The sequence below is a fragment of the Heloderma suspectum genome, chromosome 3 (assembly GCF_057233095.1).
Source record: "Heloderma suspectum isolate Gila_16-S chromosome 3, 16-S_ref, whole genome shotgun sequence".
Classification (NCBI taxonomy): domain Eukaryota; kingdom Metazoa; phylum Chordata; class Lepidosauria; order Squamata; family Helodermatidae; genus Heloderma; species Heloderma suspectum.
The window spans coordinates 10118939-10139990 of record NC_139460.1 but is presented as its reverse complement, the minus strand read 5'-3'; the positions used below and the strand labels follow the sequence as shown (position 1 = coordinate 10139990).

General features: G+C 46.6%; 1 protein-coding gene across 1 annotated transcript in view; it reads left to right on the top strand.

Moving 5' to 3' along the window:
* TENM4 (teneurin transmembrane protein 4) overlaps window positions 1-21052 on the top strand; it is a 352941-nt gene that overhangs the window by 298261 nt on the left and 33628 nt on the right. Inside the window, exons 20-22 of the mRNA XM_084845392.1 lie at window positions 3367-3387; window positions 8880-9112; window positions 15856-16010. Coding sequence (XP_084701518.1) covers window positions 3367-3387; window positions 8880-9112; window positions 15856-16010 — 409 coding nt within the window. The remainder of the gene's footprint in view (window positions 1-3366; window positions 3388-8879; window positions 9113-15855; window positions 16011-21052) is intronic.

Below are 21052 nucleotides of genomic sequence, written 5' to 3'. Positions count from 1 at the left end.
CTCAGCTAACAGCCATCTGGGGAAACGGTGGCTTTTTGGGCACAAATGGTTTTTATCTGTGCCTTTTCAAAGCGTGTTCCCTTGGAGATGAATGGCATTCAGTATGGTTTCTTTATTGGAGATCGGGGGGGTCGGTGTTCCAGAGGGGAAATGGCAGCTGTAAAACGGGTGTTTCAAAAAGATTGCAGCAAGGGAAGGTTTTGTAACTCTTGTTCAGGAATGCTGAAAACAGCCTAAACATTGGTTCGGCTCTCTCCCGTGGCCACTTTGTGAGTCTCGCGCAGTAAAACATAAAACGACGTTGTTGTTGCCCACAACGCTACAGCTGCTAAATTGCCTTTCTAGAAAGTAGAAAGGAACACACTGACCAATGGTACTAACTGTTTTTTCACTAAAACATTTAATGCTCACTATGTGGGCCAGTTCACACAACTTCTGTTCATGAGGCCAGTCTCTCTCCTTCTCTCTCCCTCGCCCCTCCTCCGGCCTTTTCAGCCTGGGGTTCCTTTTTGCACAGAGCAAACAGGCCATCTGAATCATTTCCATGAGCCCAAACTATGGGGCCATGCATGAACATAGGGAACGTCATTCTATGAGTCAGACCGTGGGTTCCTCTAGCCCATTATTGTCTGCACCAGCTTTCCCCAACGGGTTTCTTTCCAGATGTGTTGGACTGCACACACAGCTTCAGCTATTGGGCAGTATAGAAATGTAAATAAATAAACAAACAAATTCCCATCATGCCAAACTGGGCATGACCGGAGTCCAACAGATCTGGAGCACACCACATTGGGTAAGGCTGGTGTAGACAAAAATGAGCTAGATGAATGATGATGATGAACCAATTGTCTGATTTGATAGAATGAAGTTTGGGGAAGGCTGATCTACACGCACTGGCAGTACGTCTCCAAGTTCTCAGAGTGCAACGAGATGTGGCATTAGGAGATCCATGATAGGACGTTTCTTTCTTTTTTGTTTAAGTGTAAGATCAGCTGTGGGTACAAATCCAATTGTGACAGCAACATAAGGGGAAGTGGGCTTAACTTTTTCCCCCTAATCCTGGTTGAAATCACACTTGCACACACATTGAACCCTATTGCCCCATGGGGCAAGTAGCAGTATTGGGTGTATTTAAAATGGGGAAATGGTGTGGAGAGGGAAGGCTTCAGTTCATCCCTCCACCCACACCCCGCGCAGTACTGTGGTCCCAACTGGATTTGCACCCTGTGGCACAGCTGCCATTAAAATTTTTAAAAACGGAGATGCGATCACACGTGTGTTGACACCATGTGTAGTTCGACCCTCAATCAGAGGATTCTTCCTAGCTCTGTTACCTGAGATTCATGTTAAGTGGAGAAGTCAAGGAGGGAACCTGGGACCTTTCACATCCATTTAGCTTTCTCCCGCATTCAAATTTTTCAAATCACGAGTTCTTTTTCTCCCAGATATGAAGAACTTTGCGAATATTAATAATTCTTATCAAATTCTTATCAAAAACAAAGTGAAATAAAATTCTCATCCATCTGCACTGACCAAATTCAATAGGTACAGCTGTTCCCAGCATGAAGAGGACCATGGTCTACCAGCCTACGACAGAGCTGCTAAAGATGAGGAACCTGTAGAAAAAAAGAGGTAGCAACCCCAGTTCAGTGCCACAAATGTGACAGAATACACAGGGATTCAAACCCAGACTTTTAAGAACTAAGCTCTGAAAGCTGTAAGCCTGGATGGACAAATCTATCAGTTTTGGTTTCTCCCACATTTCATTAAAAAAAAAAAAATCAAGTTATTTTTGTCTTGAGTTTGGAGAACGTTGCGAATTTTAGTAAATTCTTACCAAAACCAAACTGAAACAAAATTGTCATCCATCCGATGCTCTGACCTGGATTCCTGCATTGAGCAGGGGGTTGGGCTCGATGGCCTTGTAGGCCCCTTCCAACCCTACTATTCTATGATTCTATCCCTAACTGATTCTGCAAGTCCATGTAGACTAGCTGCTGTTGGAAGGGGGACCCACCCTGGCCCCTCCCTTGCCTGAAGATGTGGTTTGTGGCCCAGACAATGATGGTGGTGAGAAGGAGGAGCAGTAGAGGCCACGGCCTCCTTGCTCACTGGCTCTCTGCCTGTCAAGCAAGAAAGTGGAAGCAATGACGAGAAAGAGGAGGAGGAGGCATCACAGCTGGTGACAATGGCAGTGAGAAAGTAGATTCACTGAGGGAGGAGAGCCCATTGAGTGTGTCTTGCTCAAGGGCCCTTGAAAACCTGGAAGTGGCACTGTGACTCGCACTCTGAATCGTAACCCAGAACTGGAAGTCCGTCTTCACGTTTGAACTGAGGCGATGACAGTCCAAAGCCCTGCAACAGGAAATACTTCTTGAGTGATGTAGTTCCTGTTTTGAGGGCTGCCTTCCTGCTACTGTTACTCTTCAGTCCACGTGAATGAGCCCCCAGCAGAGTGCAAAATCGCAACTTTGCTGATGGCCAACAATACAGATGATCCATTTGCCATGGCACGATATGGGACGGGTATTTTCAAATCCCACAAAGTTTGGGGAGGGGACATAATATGGGTCAGAAGGAGAAGCTTCGGCAGGAGAATCATGGTGTGGGCAGGGCAGCAGGGAGAAGAGTGGGAAATGCCTCCCCTCAAAAGGCCTCAATTAGGTAGAGGGGAAGCAAGAGGAAGATTTTCAGATGGCCAGTCAGTTGTATGTGTGGGGAAGCCCCACACATACACTCACACCCTTCAGATTGGAAGAGGCCCTACCCCAAATAGAGGGGGAAAGGGTGGAAGGTGGAATGAAAAGATTACCTACCCCACCCCTAAAAATGGGCCTTTTGGGGGATGGTCACCCCCTGTCCCCCATACAGACACACACACACACACACACACACACACACCTGCCAAAGTATGGGGCTAAAAGAACCAGGCTGTGGGGGAGAAATGGCACCTGCAAAGCCAGTGGGGAAGAAAAACTGGGCTCAAATGGCTCCCCACACATTCATTGTCTATGTGTGGAAGGGCTCTGCAAATCATCCCAAAGGAACAGGAAATAATGGTACAATGTACCCCATAACGTTCACACTACACTACACTTTAGCTGTGCAGGCAACTCTAAAGGCACCTGGGAGACAGCTTTTTCAGTGATGGGCAGCAGCCTATAAAGCAGCTTGCTGACAAGTAATCTCCATCATGAAATGTATCAGTCTCAGGCTTCCTAAATCTTGTATTTATTATTGCCTTGTACAGTGCGGTTGTTACTGTCAAGTTTTCAGCCTGCTAATAATACTTGGAGCTCACCTTCTAACCCTCTCTCTCTCCTCCTTTCTTCTTGTCTTCCTTCTGCGTTCCTGTTCTTCTGTCAGAAATAAAGATTTCAGACATAGGTAAGCCAACAAGTGGAGAATTGTCTCTTTCTTTTCTCTGTCTTTGTTGCATGCTCGCTCGCTCTTTTTCCTTGCCCGTTGAGCCATCTGTACATGTTTAATATATTACAGATAAAACAGGCCCTCACCATACCCTGTCAAATGAAGATGCTTTTAATTAAGGGCATCTCCATGTAGGATGCTTTCTGCACTTCAGTGGCCTTTTCAGTTTTGGATATCTGTTTGGGTATCAAAATGCTGCATTTGTTTACTAGGTTTTTGCAGAAGAACTGGATATGCATCCTTAATTTACCACTTCTGATCAAGGAAAATGGTTGTTTTGCAGCTCACAGAATGCTGTGGTGTTGCTAAAAAAGAAAAAAAAAGTGATTCCTTGTGCAACTCGTGTGTCCATTTTGTCCTGTGTGGGAATATATAAAATATATGAAATATGCATATGCTGGTTTCCAATATTCTTCCACATTTTACCAACACCCTTCACTTTAATATCTGTATTGCCACAGCAGCCGTGCTGGAGTCCTCAGTCACCTCTGGTTGAAAAGCAAAATGGAAAGAAACAGCAATGTAGCGAGCTTTGCAAATAAGTTGCCCAAAGTTATTAGCCCACAAATACCATTAACAGCCTGCATGCTCACACACACCTAAAAAACCTACTGCTGACCTGTGGTTGCTGGTGAGTCCCCTCATTACCATGAACCTTTGAAAATATTTGGTTCCCGCCTCAAAAAATCTCTGAAATGCCCCAACCGAAATTCAGTGCCTGTGTATGGGTGGTGAATGGGGCTGGAGGCGGGGGGTATCATTTTGCTCAGCCTTAGTACAAACCTTTCTCCAATTTAGGAAACTTTCCATTTCTAGTCATTTAGCCAGGGCCATTGTCAGGTCAGCATTGCTGGGCACCTGCCGAGGCCCACGTGTCAGGAGGGGGCCACTGACAATCCCTGGGAGTTGTTGACCCTGCTGTTCCTTCTCCTGGCTGTTGCTACCTGTTCATTTGCCCTCTCCAAACAATCAAGCAGTGATAGGATTGAGGAGAAGGAGCAGCAATCTCTGCTGATCTTATCCTCTCTCTCTCCCTCTCTCCCTCTGGGAGGTGGTGCTGATGGATCCAGAGGAAGAGGCAAGTGAATAGGCAGTGCCAACAGCAGCAAGGAGGAGGAGGGAGGCCTACTCAGGGAGGGGGTCCCACTGAGAGCATCTTGCCCAGGGGGCCGCCAAAACCAAGAACCAAAACTTTTAGAGGCACTTTTCATTCAGCCCGGGCAATCAGCCAAGTGGCTGTTGACAAGCCTAAACATGGGTCATCTATCCATGGCATGATCATTCCCTCCTGCAGTAGGTCTACCCCATCCCATCCCATCCACCCAGCGGGTACAGGAAATTGCACAACATGCTAGGATGAATATAGCACTACACACTCAATCCAGGGCATCATTTTCCATAGCACCACCTAGAGGCCTAGATGTCCTCTATAAAAGGCATTATTTTGAATGAAGCTCTAGTTCGGGGCTGGGGGGAGTTGGAACAACAGCAGCGTGAGGAGGAAGTTGTGGGGCAGCAGCAGCGGACCATGGTGGGGGAGCCTGGTAGATGGCTCCATAGCACCACCTAGAGGCCTGGATGTCCACTATATTTAAAGGTCAGACTAGTCTTGTGAGCCTTCACCTTCTAAGGCAGGGATGACCACTTCTATATTTTCAGAGGGGGCACACTGTCCTCTTGAGAGTGGTTGTGTGGGAGACTAGAAATGTTTTTGGTGCCAGACTGACCCTCTCCTGAGTGGTCAGGCACCATCAACCAAGAAGAGCTTCCTTATTGTGAAGGAAATGCATTCTTCATAGCATTACATATAGCTATGTACCTATTATTAACCTGATATAGATAGATATAGATATATTGACCCCATATATAACACTGAAGTGCAGAATATCTCAATTTCTTACAACTTCAAAACATTGAGTTTCATCCAGTTGTGCCCTTCTGTTTTGTGGAAGATCTTTCAATCCAGCAAACACCTCCACTAACAGAAGAGGATGAGAAGCAATTTCCACTGAGTTTCACAGGCAACTATCATACCTTGATTAAAATCTAGTAGAGCAGCCAGGGATCAGGTAAAATTGCCTCAGAAGCCAAATCTGGCCCATGGGCCACAGGTTGGCCATCACCATTCTGAGGTAAGAAAAAAAAAATACTCGGCACTTTTCTAGAAGGCTGGCAGGGGACTTGCAAACATCTGTGACCCTCCCTCTTCCCATTGAATGTGGATAGAGGGGTCACATTGTCCAATTATGGGTGTGTAAATCACCGCCGTGGCCTTCTCCAATTTGAAGAGAGAAGCTCAGCTAAAAGTAGTTTGGAAGTCCTGAGGCAAACAAGGTGCTAGGGAATGTCAGCCTGTTGTTATTAATGTCTCGCCTGCCCACCTCCAGTGATTATGAGTGCCTCAACAACTGACTGACATTCGGCCTAGCCTTGCTGAAGACAGCAGCTAATGCTGGGGCCTGATAAAAATGGATGGTGGATTCCCACAGGGCACCTCCCACCCCCCTGAAAGTGGATGCCACTTGCTCAGGTTGAGTGACGGGCAAGTAAATGAAATAATACCCTGCCAGTTTGCTGTCATTGGGAAGGAATACAGATGGAGCCCAAACTGCCAAGCTGAGTTGCTGAAGGTCAGAGTATTTTATTTAGCAAGAATCAGTGTCATCTTGTGCAGATGGAATCTATTCGGCCTTTAATAGGGTAAATCACAGGGGATATTCTGGGATACATCAGAAAGGTCTCCCCCCGCCCCCGCCCCAGCCTGCCCATAAAGGAGGTGTTAATTCAAATGAAGAATTCAACACACAGGGTTTTTAAAAATGTTTTAAGGATTGGAAAATCCAAGGTGTTTAAAAGAAAGGTGAGAGAAAACTGTGAGGATAAGTAAAATTACTTTTTATGGCAGTAGACATGACATGAGCTCCCACCGGAGACCCGTGTGAGCAGTGTGAGACACCAGCCAGATGAGTGACTCCCAAACTGTTCCTTGAGAGGGGCTGAAGTGTACTTTGACATATTAAGCCACTCTGCTGGGTGAACCCAGCACTCTACCTCTCAAAGTCGGGAAGCTCTGCAGCATTGAACCCTCCCTCCACCGCTCTCTTATTTATCACACGCAACTTCCCCTGGATATGTCGTTAAAAGTCCCTGCTAAGACACTTAGGGAGCAATCCTACCAGGATAAGTGGATGCCTCCGAACTTGGAGGTGACCACCTATCCAATGCAGGGTAGGAGAAGCGCACAGGGGATCATCCCCTCCACACTTCATCCGCCCTGCATTTGCAGCTAGACAAATGACACAAAATTGGGTGGGATAGCTAATACCTTGGAAGACAGAAACAAAATTCAAAGTGATCTTGATAGACTGGAGCACTGGGCTGAAAACAACAGAATGAAATTTAATAGGGATAAATGCCAGGTTCTGCACCTAGGAAAAAGAAACCAAATGCACAGTTACAAGATGGGGGACACTTGGCTCAACAACACTGCCAGCGAGAAGGATCTTGGAATTGTTATAGATCACAAGCTGAATATGAGCCAACAATGTGATGTGGCTGCAAAAAAGGTAAATGCTCATTTGGGCTGCATTAATAGAAGCATAGCTTCCAAATCCCAGGAAGTACTAGTTCCCCTCTACTCAGCACTGGTTAGGCCTCATCTGGAGTACTGTGTCCAGTTCTGGGCACCACGCTTTAAGAAGGATGCAGACAAGCTGGAGAAGGTTCAGAGGAGGGCAACAAAGATGATCAGGGGACTGGAAACAAAGCCCCAAGGAGAGACTGAAAAAACTGGGCATGTTTAGCCTTAAGAGGAGACTGAGGGGAGATAGGATAGCGCTCTTCAAGTACTTGAAAGGTTGTCACCGAGAGGAAGGCCAGGATCTCTTCTTGGTCATCCCAGAATGCAGGATACGGAATCATGGGCTCAAGTGACAGGAAGCCAGATTCCGGCTGAACATCAGGAAAAACGTCCTAACTGCTAGAGCAATACGACAATGGAACCCATTCCCTAGGGAGGTGGTGGGCTCTCCCACACTGGAGGCATTCAAGACGAGACTGGACAGCCATCTGTCAGGGATGCTCTGACCTGGATTCCTGCATTGAGCAGGGGGTTGGGCTCAATGGTCTTATAGGCCCCTTCCAACCCTACTATTCTATGATTCTTTGATTTCGGCTGTCTAGCCACGGGAAGTCAAAGCGAGGGAAGTGGCGCCCAGACAACACGTTGGATGTGTTGTACTGGATTTCTGACTTCCCCGCCCCGGCACACCCCCAGGAACACTCCATTTTCACTGCTCCGTGCACCTCTTCCAAGTGCAGGGCCGTTCCACACTGCCTACAAGGCAGTGCAGGAGTGGTGAAGGTCGGTTCTCAGGGAAGCGACTTATCCTATGGCCATCTAGCCCCTGACTAGCAGCCATAGGATTGCGTCCTTAGGCTGTTAATAAAACCCTTACCACCCTCAGTTTCCGAGGTTAATCAACCCACACTTACATCAATAATAAGAATCTCACCCTAAGGATAAGGCCACCCACATGCATGCTGGAGGGAGTTTCCAACCACTACACCCAGCATAACTGCCTCTCATGTGGCCAGTCAACAGAATCAACAACCCTTGATAGGAGATTCTAATAGATACCCTCCTTCCCTCTCTCTGTCAGAGGGGTAGCTCTCACACTCATTCCAGTCCCTAAAGTAGTGACCCCCCAAAGGGGCAACCCACCCCTGGAAATCAGTTCAAAGTCAGATGGTGCGATCACTGGGGGTGGACTCTCGCAGGCACTTGTTCCTCTCGCAGGCCAAGCTCATGGCGTCTCTGATGCGGCAGCTATCAAGGAGCAGGGGAATCCAGCGTTTAAAATCTTACTTGCTTCTCAGCCCTCCTAGGGGCTGCATCTCTCTCTTCACTTGTGCTAACTTCCTAGCTTATCCACTGCACAGCGGGCTGTCTAGATATCCACCCACCCCCAGAAGCTGGCTTATGGCACTCACTAGGGTGGAGTCTCTAGCTGGCAACCGCTGCTTTCCCTGGCCCAGCTCTCTACATCTCCAACACAGCAGCTAACAAGGAGTAGAGGAATCAGGTGTTTAAGACCCTACCTGCTCCATGGCTTTACGAAGTCTCTTTAGTTTCTTGGGCTGGCTTTTTGGCTTTTCCTGGGCACACCAGATGAAGCTGTCACTGCGGGTGCGCTCTCCAGCTGTTCCTATATCCAGCCTGCCTCTCTATATTACGGATAAAGCAGCCAAGCAGGAACAGGGGAATCTGGTGTTTAAAGTCCTTCCTGCTCCTCAGATCTCTCCACTGCCGTGCCTCTTTCTCTTAGCTTCTGAGAGCCTGCTGGCTTGATGGTGCTGTGATACTACCATATCCACAACATGATTCCTGATGGCGGGTGTAAAACTTTGTTAGAAACAATGGACTTATTCTGCCTTCTTCCTTTTTGCAGTCACAGCCCTGCTCATAAGTATTATCTGACAACAGACCCTATTAGTGGATCCATCTACCTGTCCGACACCAGCAGCCGCCGCATCTTTAAAATCAAGTCAACCACTGTGGTGAAGGATGTGGTGAAGAATTCAGAGGTGGTAGCTGGAACAGGAGACCAGTGCCTTCCGTTTGATGACACCCACTGTGGAGATGGAGGGAAAGCAACTGAGGCCACACTCACAAGTCCCAGAGGTACGAGGGACAGCCATTCCTTAAGGGATCTGGTGGCTGTCAAAGAGGCATGCGGTTTCCACACAAATGGTTCCAATTGTGTATAAAAGCTGGGACAGCCCAAAGGCTTAGGTCATTGCTGGCTCCTGGTTTTTGAGGGCCCTTGGGCAAGTCACCCTCAGTGGGCCCCCTCCCTCAGTGAGTCCACCATTGTCACCAGTTGCTGTGGCTCCTCACCCTCTTTCTCATCCTTGCTACCGCTTGCTTGCTTGGCAGGCAAAGAGTCAGTGAGCAAAGAGGCCATGGCATCTGCCGCTCCTCCTTCTAACCACCATTGTTGTCTAGGCCAGAGCAAGAGGGAGGTGAACAAGCAGGTTGGAGTGATGAAGAGGAGGAGCAAGTCCAGGGGGCTCTTGACAGTGGGCTTCTGTTCAGGTGTGAGCCCTTAGCAGATGCCCAGCTATGCCTGCCCTGGATAGCAGTTCTGCCTTCGGTGTTCAGTTGGTAGCACTGTAAATGGAATTTTAGTCAATGCAGCCCATCATGTAGGGGTGAGAAAAACTGTGTTTGCTGAGACTCTTCTTTTCTGTACAACTATTTCGTATACAGTAGGCCTGCCTAAAATGGGTGAAGGAAATAGCTCAGTGGTTAAAAAAAAAGTCTCCAAATACATCAGAAGCAGGAAACCAAAGGAAAGGCCATTGGACTGTTAAGATGACAAAGGAGTGAAAGGTATATTAGAAGTTAGGGAGATTGCAGGGAAGCTGTATGAATTCTTTGCCTCTGTCAACTACAGAAGAGGCAAGACAGATACGCATGCCTGAATCTACTTTTTCAGGGAGGAAGCGGAAGAACTGGAACAAATAGAGGTGACAAGAGCTGAAGTTCTAGGACCAACAAATTAAAATTAACAAATCACTTGGTCTGGAGAACATTCACCCAAGAGCTATTAAGGAACTCAGATGTGAAATTGCTGATCTTCTAACAAACTGCAACTTATCCCTAAAACGTGTCTCCATATTAGAGGATTAGAATATAGCAAAATTAATGCAGATCTTTAATAAAAGATCCAGGGAACTATAGGCCAGTTAGCTTAACATCTGTGCTGGGTAAATTGGTGGAAATCATTAAAAATAAAATTATCTGGCATACTGAAGAACATCTCTTGCTGAAGAAGAATCTCAGCATGGCTTCCACAAAGTGAAGTCCTGCCTCACCAACTTTTTAGAGTTCTTTGAGGTATTAACAAGTGTGTGTTCTGGTGGTGATATTGTGTACTTGGATTTTCAAAAACTTTTGACAAAGTCCCTCAAATCTCCTGAGTAAACTTCGTAGTCATGGGATAAGAGGAGAAGTCCTGTTATGAACTGGTAACTGGTCAAAGAACAGGAAGTGGAGGCCAGGAATAAATGCACAGTTCTCACAATGGAGGAAAGTAAGAAATGGGGTCCCCCAATGATATGTTTGGGAACTAGTAATTTCTATCTTATTCATAAATTATCTATGATAATTTAAATTATTCATAAATATGAATAACTAGGGATATACAGTCAAATGGCTGATTGGGGTTGGATGCAGAGTCCTGGATTAGACTGATATTAGTCTGATCTAACAAGACAGTTCTTAAATATACAGGAATGTAAACTTAGGTCAAATATTAAGAAAACAGTGGACGTTATTAGGGATGTTGGAGAAATCCGCAACAGAACCAAATGAGTTTGGATTTTTATGAATCCACCCCATGGATTCTGCAGCAGACTGGCTTTTCCCCATTTGGGCAGATTCTGCAGACTTGTGGACCAGTTTTCTAACCTTTGGGAATTTTGCGCAAATTTCATCATAGAAAAATACTCAAAACATTTTTAAAAACTGGCCAAAAAAGTGCATTTCCCCCATAGGCTATAGCGTGAAAATGAGCAGGGGGGATTTGTGCATTTTTGCACATGCAAATTTGTGCAAATTTGCATCTGTGCAAATTCAGAACCAAAAAACCATCCGATTCTGTCGATGGGTGGATGACAGAATGAAAGATGCCTGACAATCCTCAAAACATAGACAGAACAGATTTTACACAATCTCTACATCCGTGGACATAACCCAAGAAAACAGGGGTTCCTTTAATCCTATTGGTCTAAATGTGATCTAAGTGTGCCTAGCTTTCTCCATATTGAACCATATAGGAGAAGTTCACCAATGCAATTAGCTGCCCAGAAGTGCTGCAGAACCTCTTTCCTTGGTGGTTTTTGTTGGGGATCCATATATGATATTGGCAACAATTGTGCATATTAGTATCTATGCAACAGCAGTAATTGTTACTGGATATAGCATAAAATAGTCCCAGAATTTCAGCTTTCTTCTTTTAAAAAAGGACAAGAAAAAGAAAAGGGTTTGGGAGCTGACGGAGCTTGTTTCTTTTGCTGACCTAGAATTGTGATGTCGCAAGAACATTTTGAAAAAATCATTAGTCAACCACATCATAATCATGACATCATCTTATAGCTGTATGCAAATGTGGCTCTATTTGTGTAGAATCTTTATGCAACGGGGGATCGGGGTTGAGCCTATCCTGCCCTACACCACCCAGAAGACCACACGTGATGAATATCACATTTGAATAGAGCCCTACATTAATTACATCCTTGTATCATGCAGTCGCCCATCTGTCCTCCCACTCCATTGTGATAAGTAATGATGACATGAATTGGGGTTAAGCACGCTGGGTTTTATGTGTAAAGGTCCCCGATTTATTTGGTTTTAAAATTTACCATCCACCATATGGGTCTTTATTCAAATATAACATCCAGTGCACAGGTGCTGTGAGCACCAGGGAATTGGGGGCACCGAACTTTCAAACTTTCTAGTATCAGCTAGAAACATACTTTGCCTTAACCAGAAGCTAAGATTCCAGGCAACAAGATGGTTGGTGGGGTGGGGTGTCACAGACAGTGCGGTACACATTTGCCTGAGAATAATTCTTCCGGCTCATTTCACCCAGAGCACTGCGAAATTCCAAAGACTCTGCTGAATTCCCACCTTCCCAGTAAATTAGAGAGCTATCACTTTACAATTATCATCTGCTCAAACTGTTCTTGTCCTAGCAATCAAAAGGGAGGGAAGGGGGAATCGATCTCCAGCTTGATGCAGCTGACATCGAAGCATTCCCCCACCATGGATGGTCTTCTTGCATAAATTTTGTGGTGATGGAATTGCCCTAAACAGCCACAGCTAAAAGAGATTGCAATATGTGAGAAGAGGAGGGAAGAAAAAATAAGCCACAGCAAAAGAAGAAAAAAATAAAAGAGAAATGCAAAATAGAATACTTATTTTGGAACAGGGCTTATTTCATATGAGGATTCAGTGCTGAATTCATAAACAAAATTGCATTTCTTCACCAAAAAAAGATAAGAAGAAAGCCAAGATTGTATTAATTCAAGCACCTCTGGTTGCAGGCTCTACTCAGTGGGGTGCCTGGGAGTGCATCTTGTTTGTTTATTGCATTTCTATGCCACCCAGTAGCTGAGGCGCTTGTGTTAATATGATGTGCTCCCTGTTGCACACAGAATGTTGCATGTGATTGGTCCCACACTTGTGACCCACCCATTGCTTGCTTACAGAAGATGAATCATGCAAGTGGGATGCAGATGTGTAAAACTGCCAATATCATACTGCCCTTATACAAATCTATTGTGCAGCCATACTTAGAATCCTGTGTACAGTTCTTGTCACAGCACCTAAGAAAGGATATTGTAGAATTGGAAAAGGTGCAGAATAAGACAACCCAAATGATAAAGGGGCTGGAGCAACTCCCTTATGGGGAAAGGTTACACCCTCTGGGACTGTTTAGCTTAGAAAAATTGTGAGTAAGGGGAGACACAATAGAGGTGTACAAAATTATGCATGGTGCCGAGAAAGTGGAGAGGGAGACATTTTTTTCCCTCTCCCATAATACTAGAGGTCATCCCATGAAGTTGATTCAGGACAGATAAAAAGAAGCATTTCTTCCGTTGGCCTCACTTCTTCCATAGTTAAACTATGGAATTCGTTACCACAAGATGTAGTGATGGCCACCAATTTGGATGGCTTTAAAAGGGTATTAGCCACATTTATGCAGGATAAAATTAACAATGACTACTAGTCCTGATGGCTATATGACACTTCCAGTATCAGACACAGTGTGCCTATGTACACCAGTTGCTGGAGAACATGACCAGGGGGGTGCTGTCGCACTCATTTCCTACTTGTGGGTTTTCTACAGGCAGCAGATTGTGAACAAAATTCTGGATTGGATGTCTCCCTATCTACTTTCTCCACACTATGCACAATTTTAAAGTTCCAGGCTCTCAGTTCAAGGTTTGTCTGTAACTTTATACTGCGCTTTGGAGGAACCATCGCTCAGTTATAGAGTGCATGCTTTGCATGTGGAAAGGATCAGGTAGCAGATGATGTAACAAACATCTGCCTCAGACCTGGAGAGCCACCACCGTCAGTAAGGATAGACAATGCTAGCTAGATGGACAAACAGTCTGATACCAGGTGGCTTCTTGTGTTCAAAAACCACACCTTGTCTTTCCCATGTCCTTTGTGCATGCCAGAGAACTCAGGAGAGGGACTGAGCCGGTGGTGACCACAAACAGTGGCTGGCTACCAAGGCTCCCTAGTTATTGGACAGAAGCTGTATGAAGGAGGTGTGAACTGCTTCCTACTGTCACGTCAGTCGCATGTATAAGTGTAGGCTGCTTGGATTGGCTGGACAATGTGGGTTCTTCTTTAGGGATGTCACAAGAGTCTGGTTGGGGCTTGAGGCTTGGTGATTTCTCGCCAGCTCGGCCCCCTGGACTCCAGTCCGCAGATCCCTGCACTTACCCGACTCAGGGCACACCAAGTTAGCCAAGCACAGAGATCCCCGCTTGTCCGCAAGCCGCCATTTTGCATAAAAATGGTGGCTCTGCTATTTACCTAAGTCGCCATCTGCATAAAATGGAAGCCATAAATAGCCCCATTTACCCAAAATTACAGGGGTGTTGAACCTCAGGCAGATGGGCCAAATCCCAGTCCTTCCCTCCGGGGCTTGCCAATTGGCCTCACCCCTTTTTCCCTGAGCACCGATTGTTTCGTGGTTTCCCAGCATCTGCATGGTGTTTTCCCCCAATCTGTGAAATTGAAATGCTTCTCCTGAGGCTAAAATATTCTGGTATTTTTGGCCCCGCCCCTTTTGCCTTCAGCCCCGCCCACCACTGGAATGCAGCCAAGAACATCTGCAGAACTGAATTCAGCCCTCAGGTTAAAGAGGTTCAATATCCTTGGTCTACACCAATCACATATCAAATGAGGTGGCCTGGCTTTTAAAGCAAAAGAAGTGTGCAGGGTAGGGGAGTTGAACGCTCCCCATACCTATAGCATATCTCCCCTAGCCTCTTCCCCCAGGTCTTTTTCTCCCAGCTGATCTCATAATTGGTATCAGAGTTTAGCTGAGGAGAAAGGCACCTGAGGGGACAGGTTGCAGGGAGACAAATTCAAGGCAGGGGAGTGTATTGAGGGTGCACATACACACATGTGCACCCCTTTTGTTCTAAAAAAATTATACCCCACGCCCCCGGGTTTGAATCATTCAAGCTCTGCAGGAGACCCACTCCGAAGCCCAGGAACCCTCTGGCCCTGTTCCTGCTCCTCATTATAGACACCTGTTCACCTGCTGTTCTAGAGGCCTGGAGTTTTCTGTTGGGAAGGGGTAACCCTGAGAGGAGTAGTTTCATTTCTCCGGTTGGGTGCCAGTTTCATTTCTCCACTTAAGTTTCCTTTCTCCAGGTTGAGGCAGTACTTTCAGTTTTGAGGGAAGAGGGTATGTAAAGAGAGCAAGAGAGCCAGTAAAAATCAGAAAGACCGGGCTGCAGCCAGAGCAAGAGAGAGACAGCCAGAGTCTGAAGGAAAGCAGAGTCTGAAGAGTGAGCAGGAAGAAGCTGCCTAGAAAAGTCTAAGGATGGCTAGGGTAAAGGAACTTTAGTTTTGCAACTTATATTTTCTTTTAAGGCCTTTCGTATCGCTCAGCTGTACTGTGTAAATACCTTTAGCTGTGATGTGCTTGTTTTAATTTGCTGGTAAACTGTGGTTAAACCCCAAGTGTCTAGAGTGTCAATCACCCCCACATCTACAGCCTAAACCCCATGTTACTGGGAAGGGGAATTTTAAAAGAAGGAAGGTGGGACTGTTAAGGAGGCAAGAGATCCTTAAGGAGTTGCTCAGGGGATCCAGGTCATAAGGGGAATCTTGACACCCGCCCTCTCAGAGTGATTAAAGAGGGAGAAGAGCAAGAGGTTCTGCTCACCTCACCAGCAGTGTGGATTGCTCTCAGAGAAAGTGAGCAAGCAAATGGGCAGCAGCAAGTGGTGAGGAGGAGGAGGAGGAGGTGGGACCACTGAGGGCAGTGGAGGCCAGCACTGACCCACCCCCCCCACTTTATGTGAAATTGGGGAAGACCCAGAACTTCTACCAACATAACCTTGAATTAGTGGATTGGGACATCCTCTATTTGCTTTCCATACAGTGTGAAAAGAATTACGGAACAATCACTTTTATGACAAGTATCAAGGATTCCAACCTTCTTGACTTCTCTGCCTCATACTTCCCCTGACTCACCTGTTCCCCTCATGGATTCAGGCCAAATAGATCTTGAAAATAAGTGTGTTTGTTTATTCAATCCCTGGACACTGATACAACCAAGTTCTTTCTGTGTGGTTATCCATACTGGGTTTGTTTCTTTTTCACAGGAATCACGGTGGACAAATTTGGGTTCATATATTTTGTGGATGGCACCATGATCCGCCGCATTGACCAGAACGGAATCATCTCGACTGTGCTTGGTTCCAATGACCTGACATCCGCCAGGCCTCTGAGCTGTGACTCGGTCATGGATATCTCCCAGGTACTCAGCCTGTCATGAATGAGGAATTATCAGCCTTCTCCTAATTCAGACTTGGTCTCATCTGCCATGCGACATCTTATGGTGAAACTCCCCCATCTCTATCTGTCAGCCTTTTCCTCTTTCAAATACCTTTTCCCTACAAACTGGGGATTATCTGTAAACATCCTATGACTGAACCTTCCCACAGTAGTTAGAATGTTTGTGAATGTCCCATGGCCTCACTGCAGCTCAATGCTCACTTCTTCCACAAAGTTTTTCCTAGAGTACCGCAGCTCCACTTATTCCATAGTGCCCTCTGCTAATAAGCCCTCTTTGATCCCATCCTTATTATGATCTTCAGGAAGCCATGACCTCCCTCCTACTCTTTCCCCTGTATGTCTTGCTGGAATCAGTGTTCTGTACGCTGTTGGAAAGGTTCCCTGGAACTCCAATGAATAATACCCTCAGACTGCTGTAATGTCCTTGTGAAGAGCTCTGGTTCCTTTTTCCTATCTGCTCTTCTTTTACACTAACACAACAGTCTCTCCATTCCTTGTTCTCGTTCAGGTTCGCTATTACATTGGCCTCTCCTTCCCTCAGTTCTATTACTCCTCTTTTTCCTGTCCCCCTCTTCCTCTTCAATCTACACTAACCTTAATTCCCTGCTTTTCAGCTGCTGCCAGCTTTGTCCCAATTTCTTCAGCCCCCTTTGTAGTCTAAGCCCCCTGTCCTTTTCTTCCTATTTTCTGGTTTTGTATGAGGGTTTTTCTCAACCAAGCTGAAATCTCACTTTACAGAAACTGCACTACTTTGAGAACATTCTGACACTGAGGTTCCCTCTCAGCAGTTGAAGATGTTTTTGAACATTCTATGACATCACCTCAGCTAAGCCAATGACTAGGGGAGAATTGCGGTTGATAATTTTTAGCCTAACATATATGTTTGATAGTAGGACTAGTAGGAATATATCACTATGCAGCCCAAACTCAAAATATCTTCATGTTTATTGTTACCTGTTCAACTCATTTGCTCATCACAAGTACTTTTTCTTTCTATTTGTGTCAGAGACTTCATAAATTGGACACAGTGTGTTTTGGGGGACTGGTTCAAATTAATATCAGAGAAACAGTGGTTGAAGTCTGTTCTGCCCAAATTATCAACAGCAGGAAAACGAAGAATCTTGAATTGCATCAGATTGCAAATGGGTCATGACTGCTCTCATGCTGGGCTTTTTAAGTCCTGCTGCTCAAGTTTTAAAAAAACAGCCCTATTTCGACACCTGCATTTCTTAGTGTAAACTAGATATAACTGATGCTGCTAGGGTTCAGATTTCGAGGGTGCGGTCCGTCATGATAATCAGTACCGGTTTGAAGGCATAATCTCTAAATCTATCAGTCTGGTGTGCCCCAAATTATTATTTGAATGGCTTCAGGAATGGGGCTTTGTTTTGCGAAACTACAGCTCCTCACTGGAAGGCTTGAATGCTGTTAGTTAGGCACAATGGGAGCCAATGGGGGTTTTCCTTTTGTCACCACCCATGTAATTTCTATGCTTCCACCTGGCACCTGTTCCTTTGGTTCTTTCTCCCCCGCCCCAATTTGAAAAGATTGCTCCTGCTTCTTTGTGGCAGCTACCCCACTGCCCGCCATTTATGAGCAGGATGAAAATTACAGGCCTACAAAGGTCACCTGCCTAGTGGACCAGAGTTAACTTTGGTTGTTAAAAACAGTCTTGGCACATTGCAGCTTCAATTCTACAAGCCGGAACTTGATATAGACTTAGACCTGGTTGTTGTTCTTTTAAAAAAAATGGGTTTGTCTCTCTGGATTTTTAAAAGAAACCTTCACAAAGCACTACTAAACTACAGTTCATTTCTTTATGTGCTGATCCTTCAGAATCCATCAGTCTTGCCCTGGGGAAGCAGATGGGGAAGAGAAGGAAGGGAATTTCACAGAAGAACCCTGCTGGGGTAGAGTAAAAAGTCCAGCTTGTCCAGCAGCCTGTTTCCAGCAGTGGTGGCCAAACATAGAACATGAGAAGAGCCCTGCTGGATCAGACCAAGGGCCCCTCTAGTCCAGCATAAGAACATAAGAGCCCTGCTGGATCAGACAAAGGGTCCATCTAGGCCAGCATTCTGTTCATACAGTGGCCAACCAGCTGTCCACTGGGAATCCACAAGCTGGACAAGAGTGCAACAGCACCTCTCAGGGTTGGATCGGAGCCCAGAGAGCCCCAAAGCAGTTCTGATTCTGAGGAAGAGATAGAAACCATAGGAGAGGAACCCGGGCGCTGTTCAGAGGTGCAGTCAGGGGGAGAGCCCCTCCCAGTACACATTCCTGAGAGTGATAGTGACCCTGGCAGGGAGAGGGAGGCGCAACAGCAGTTTCTGGACGTTAGGCACCGGCGCAGCATCAAGCGGGAGATGGCGAGCGCTGAGAGGAGGCGCTCAGCTAGGGATGGGCGAAAGTCACTTACCTTTTCAAAGGGGTGATTCACAGTGGGGGAGAGGCACTCCGCACCTCCCCCCAAAATCCTAACCTGGCCAGGTCCGCTCCGTGGCAACTCCGCGGAGCCACCAGCCAGGTGCATTTGCAGGCGTGTGGAGCCTGCGGATGCAAATGGCGGCAACTACAGCAGCCGCCATTTGCATTCCTGTTTTTTTGCCGTGATAGGCTACGTAAATATTTACGTAGCCTATCACGACCTCTGCAGGGACGCAAATGGCATCTCTGTGTTAGCTGTGATAGGCTACTTAAGTATTTATATAGCCTATCACAGCAAAAATGGGGAAGCGAATGGCAGCCGCAGATGTGGCTGCCATTCGCAAAGCAGCGCGAACGGCACCAGTAAGTGCTCCCTTTCGCGCGCCTTTCGCAGGGTGGTGGGGCGGGGGGCTTCGTTCCACCACGGATTTAGGGGGGCCGAATGCACTGGCATTCGGCCTCACTGAGAACCGTGGTGGAATCCTCTGACATCCCTACGCTCAGCCCGCTTGGCGCAACAGCAACAGCGGCGCCCCAGTGCCCCACAGGAAAGGAGTAGACTCTCTCCTCCTAGCCCATAAGTTCAGAGGTTTCCCACCTTCCACTCAAAACGGAGATCAACTGATTCCTAAGGTTAGAATCCCCGAGTAGGCAGCTCTCTTAAGTCTCACTCGTAGGATCAAGCAATTAGCATCTGTAAGCATCATTAGGTTGAATGGAAATAAAGCCTTGGAAAAGAGCCCTGTTGTCTGCATGTTGATTCTGGCTACCTGAGGATTTCAGAAGGCAGCAGGGGTGACCTCCCAACAGCACCCTCCCACCCGTGTTCCCCAGCAACGGGTATACATAAGCATACTGCCTCTGATACTGGAGGTAGCACATAGCTATCAGGACTAGTAGCCATTGAAAGCCTTCTCCAAGAGGTTAGACAAATTCATGGAGGATAAGGCTATCAGTGGCTACTAGTCCTGATGGCTCTATGCTCCTTCCAGTGTCAGAGGCAGTAGGCCTGTGTATGTACACCAGTTGTTAGGAAGCATGACCGGGAGTGTGTTCTTGCACTTGTGTCCTACTTGGGGGCTTCCCACAGGCAGCTGGTCAGCCACTGTGTGAACAGTATGCAGGATAAGTGGGATCCTTGGTCTAATCCAGCAGGGCCCTTCTTACGTTCAGATGCTTCTGTGAAACTCACAGCAGGATACGAAGCCCTCTTCCAGTGGAGGCTGGTGGCTCTGATGTCAGTGGGGTGGTGTATCCGCTCCGGGTTTCAGTTAGAACTCTAAAGGAGCTATCCAAGGTGCAAAGGGAGAAGAAGAGTAGAGCAAAGAGGGAGGCATAGTTTCCTCCTTTTACCCTCCCTCTGTCCCCCAAGGGTAGCTGTCCAGGGGTAGCCACAGCCTCAGCTGACCTTCTCTTCTAGGTGGGAAGCATCCAACTGTCCAACCCCGCACAATAGTTTTCTGGAGCAAAGTGTGTGTGTGAGGGGGAGGAGTTTTCCCCTGCCTTTTGGTTCCCAAACCCACTGCAGGGGCTTATCTTTGGTTCAGGTACAAATTCAGTAATCCATGCTCATCCCTTGAGTTCAGGTTGCTGAGGAGACTGGTAGGTAGGTTGATACTGTAGATGGATGGATGGATGGATGGATGGATGGAGATACAAACACACTTTATGCATGAGGAGCAGGAAAGCAATGCTTCAGCTAGGAAAAGTTGGGGAGAGGAGGCAGTGACATGCCAGATTTCTGCATGGGGAGCTGGTAGGTCACACTGCCCTCTGCTCCAGCCACAATTTAATCTTTTCCCATTCCTTCTCTCCTCTCAGTTCACTCTGGGATCCAGCCAATAATGTACTCACCATGCTAGCTGAGGACAGTGGTGGCAGAGGGGAGGAGGAAGGGGAGTTTGGTCATATTCTCCCTCCCACCATCATATTTCCCCTCCTTGGCCACCACCTGGGCTTTCCCCACAACCTCCTGGGCTCTCCCCACATTTTTGAATCCATTTTGAAAATGTATACTGTAACATCTTCTTCTTTAAAGTTATTGGAAGAGCATTAAAAAAAATCCAAGTGTCGGTCAGTCTGCTGCATCTCAGGTCCCCACTCTCTTCTTCCAAATATGAGGGACCCATTTTTCCATTGCCCACCTGCCAAAGACGGATACTGCCAAGAGACCTCTCTAAAAGAACTTCAACCAGGGTGCTATCTTTTCATCATATAAATCAGCTAGAGAGGTCTTTTCAGTCAGACCCCTCAGGCAGTGAAGGACCAGAAGCCATAAAATATTTAGCTGCCGTTGTTAACAAGAAATTGGTTTTAAGAGGTGGAGAGGAAAAAAAAAATTCCCTTGTCATTTCTGAATAAACTTACATTCTTGATGCTAACTCGAGGCTGCAAGCCTAGTAGCAGTCGCTTGGAAGACCACTGGGAAGTCAGAGAGGCATGCATTACTGAAGGGGAAACCACAGGCTGTCATGTTTTACCCCAGGAAGGGTTAAAGAGGGCCAGGAGCGAGAGAAGCAAAAACGAGAGACCAGACACAGCTTAGTTTTCTGTCCCTACAGCTGAGGTCTTGCTGAGGTG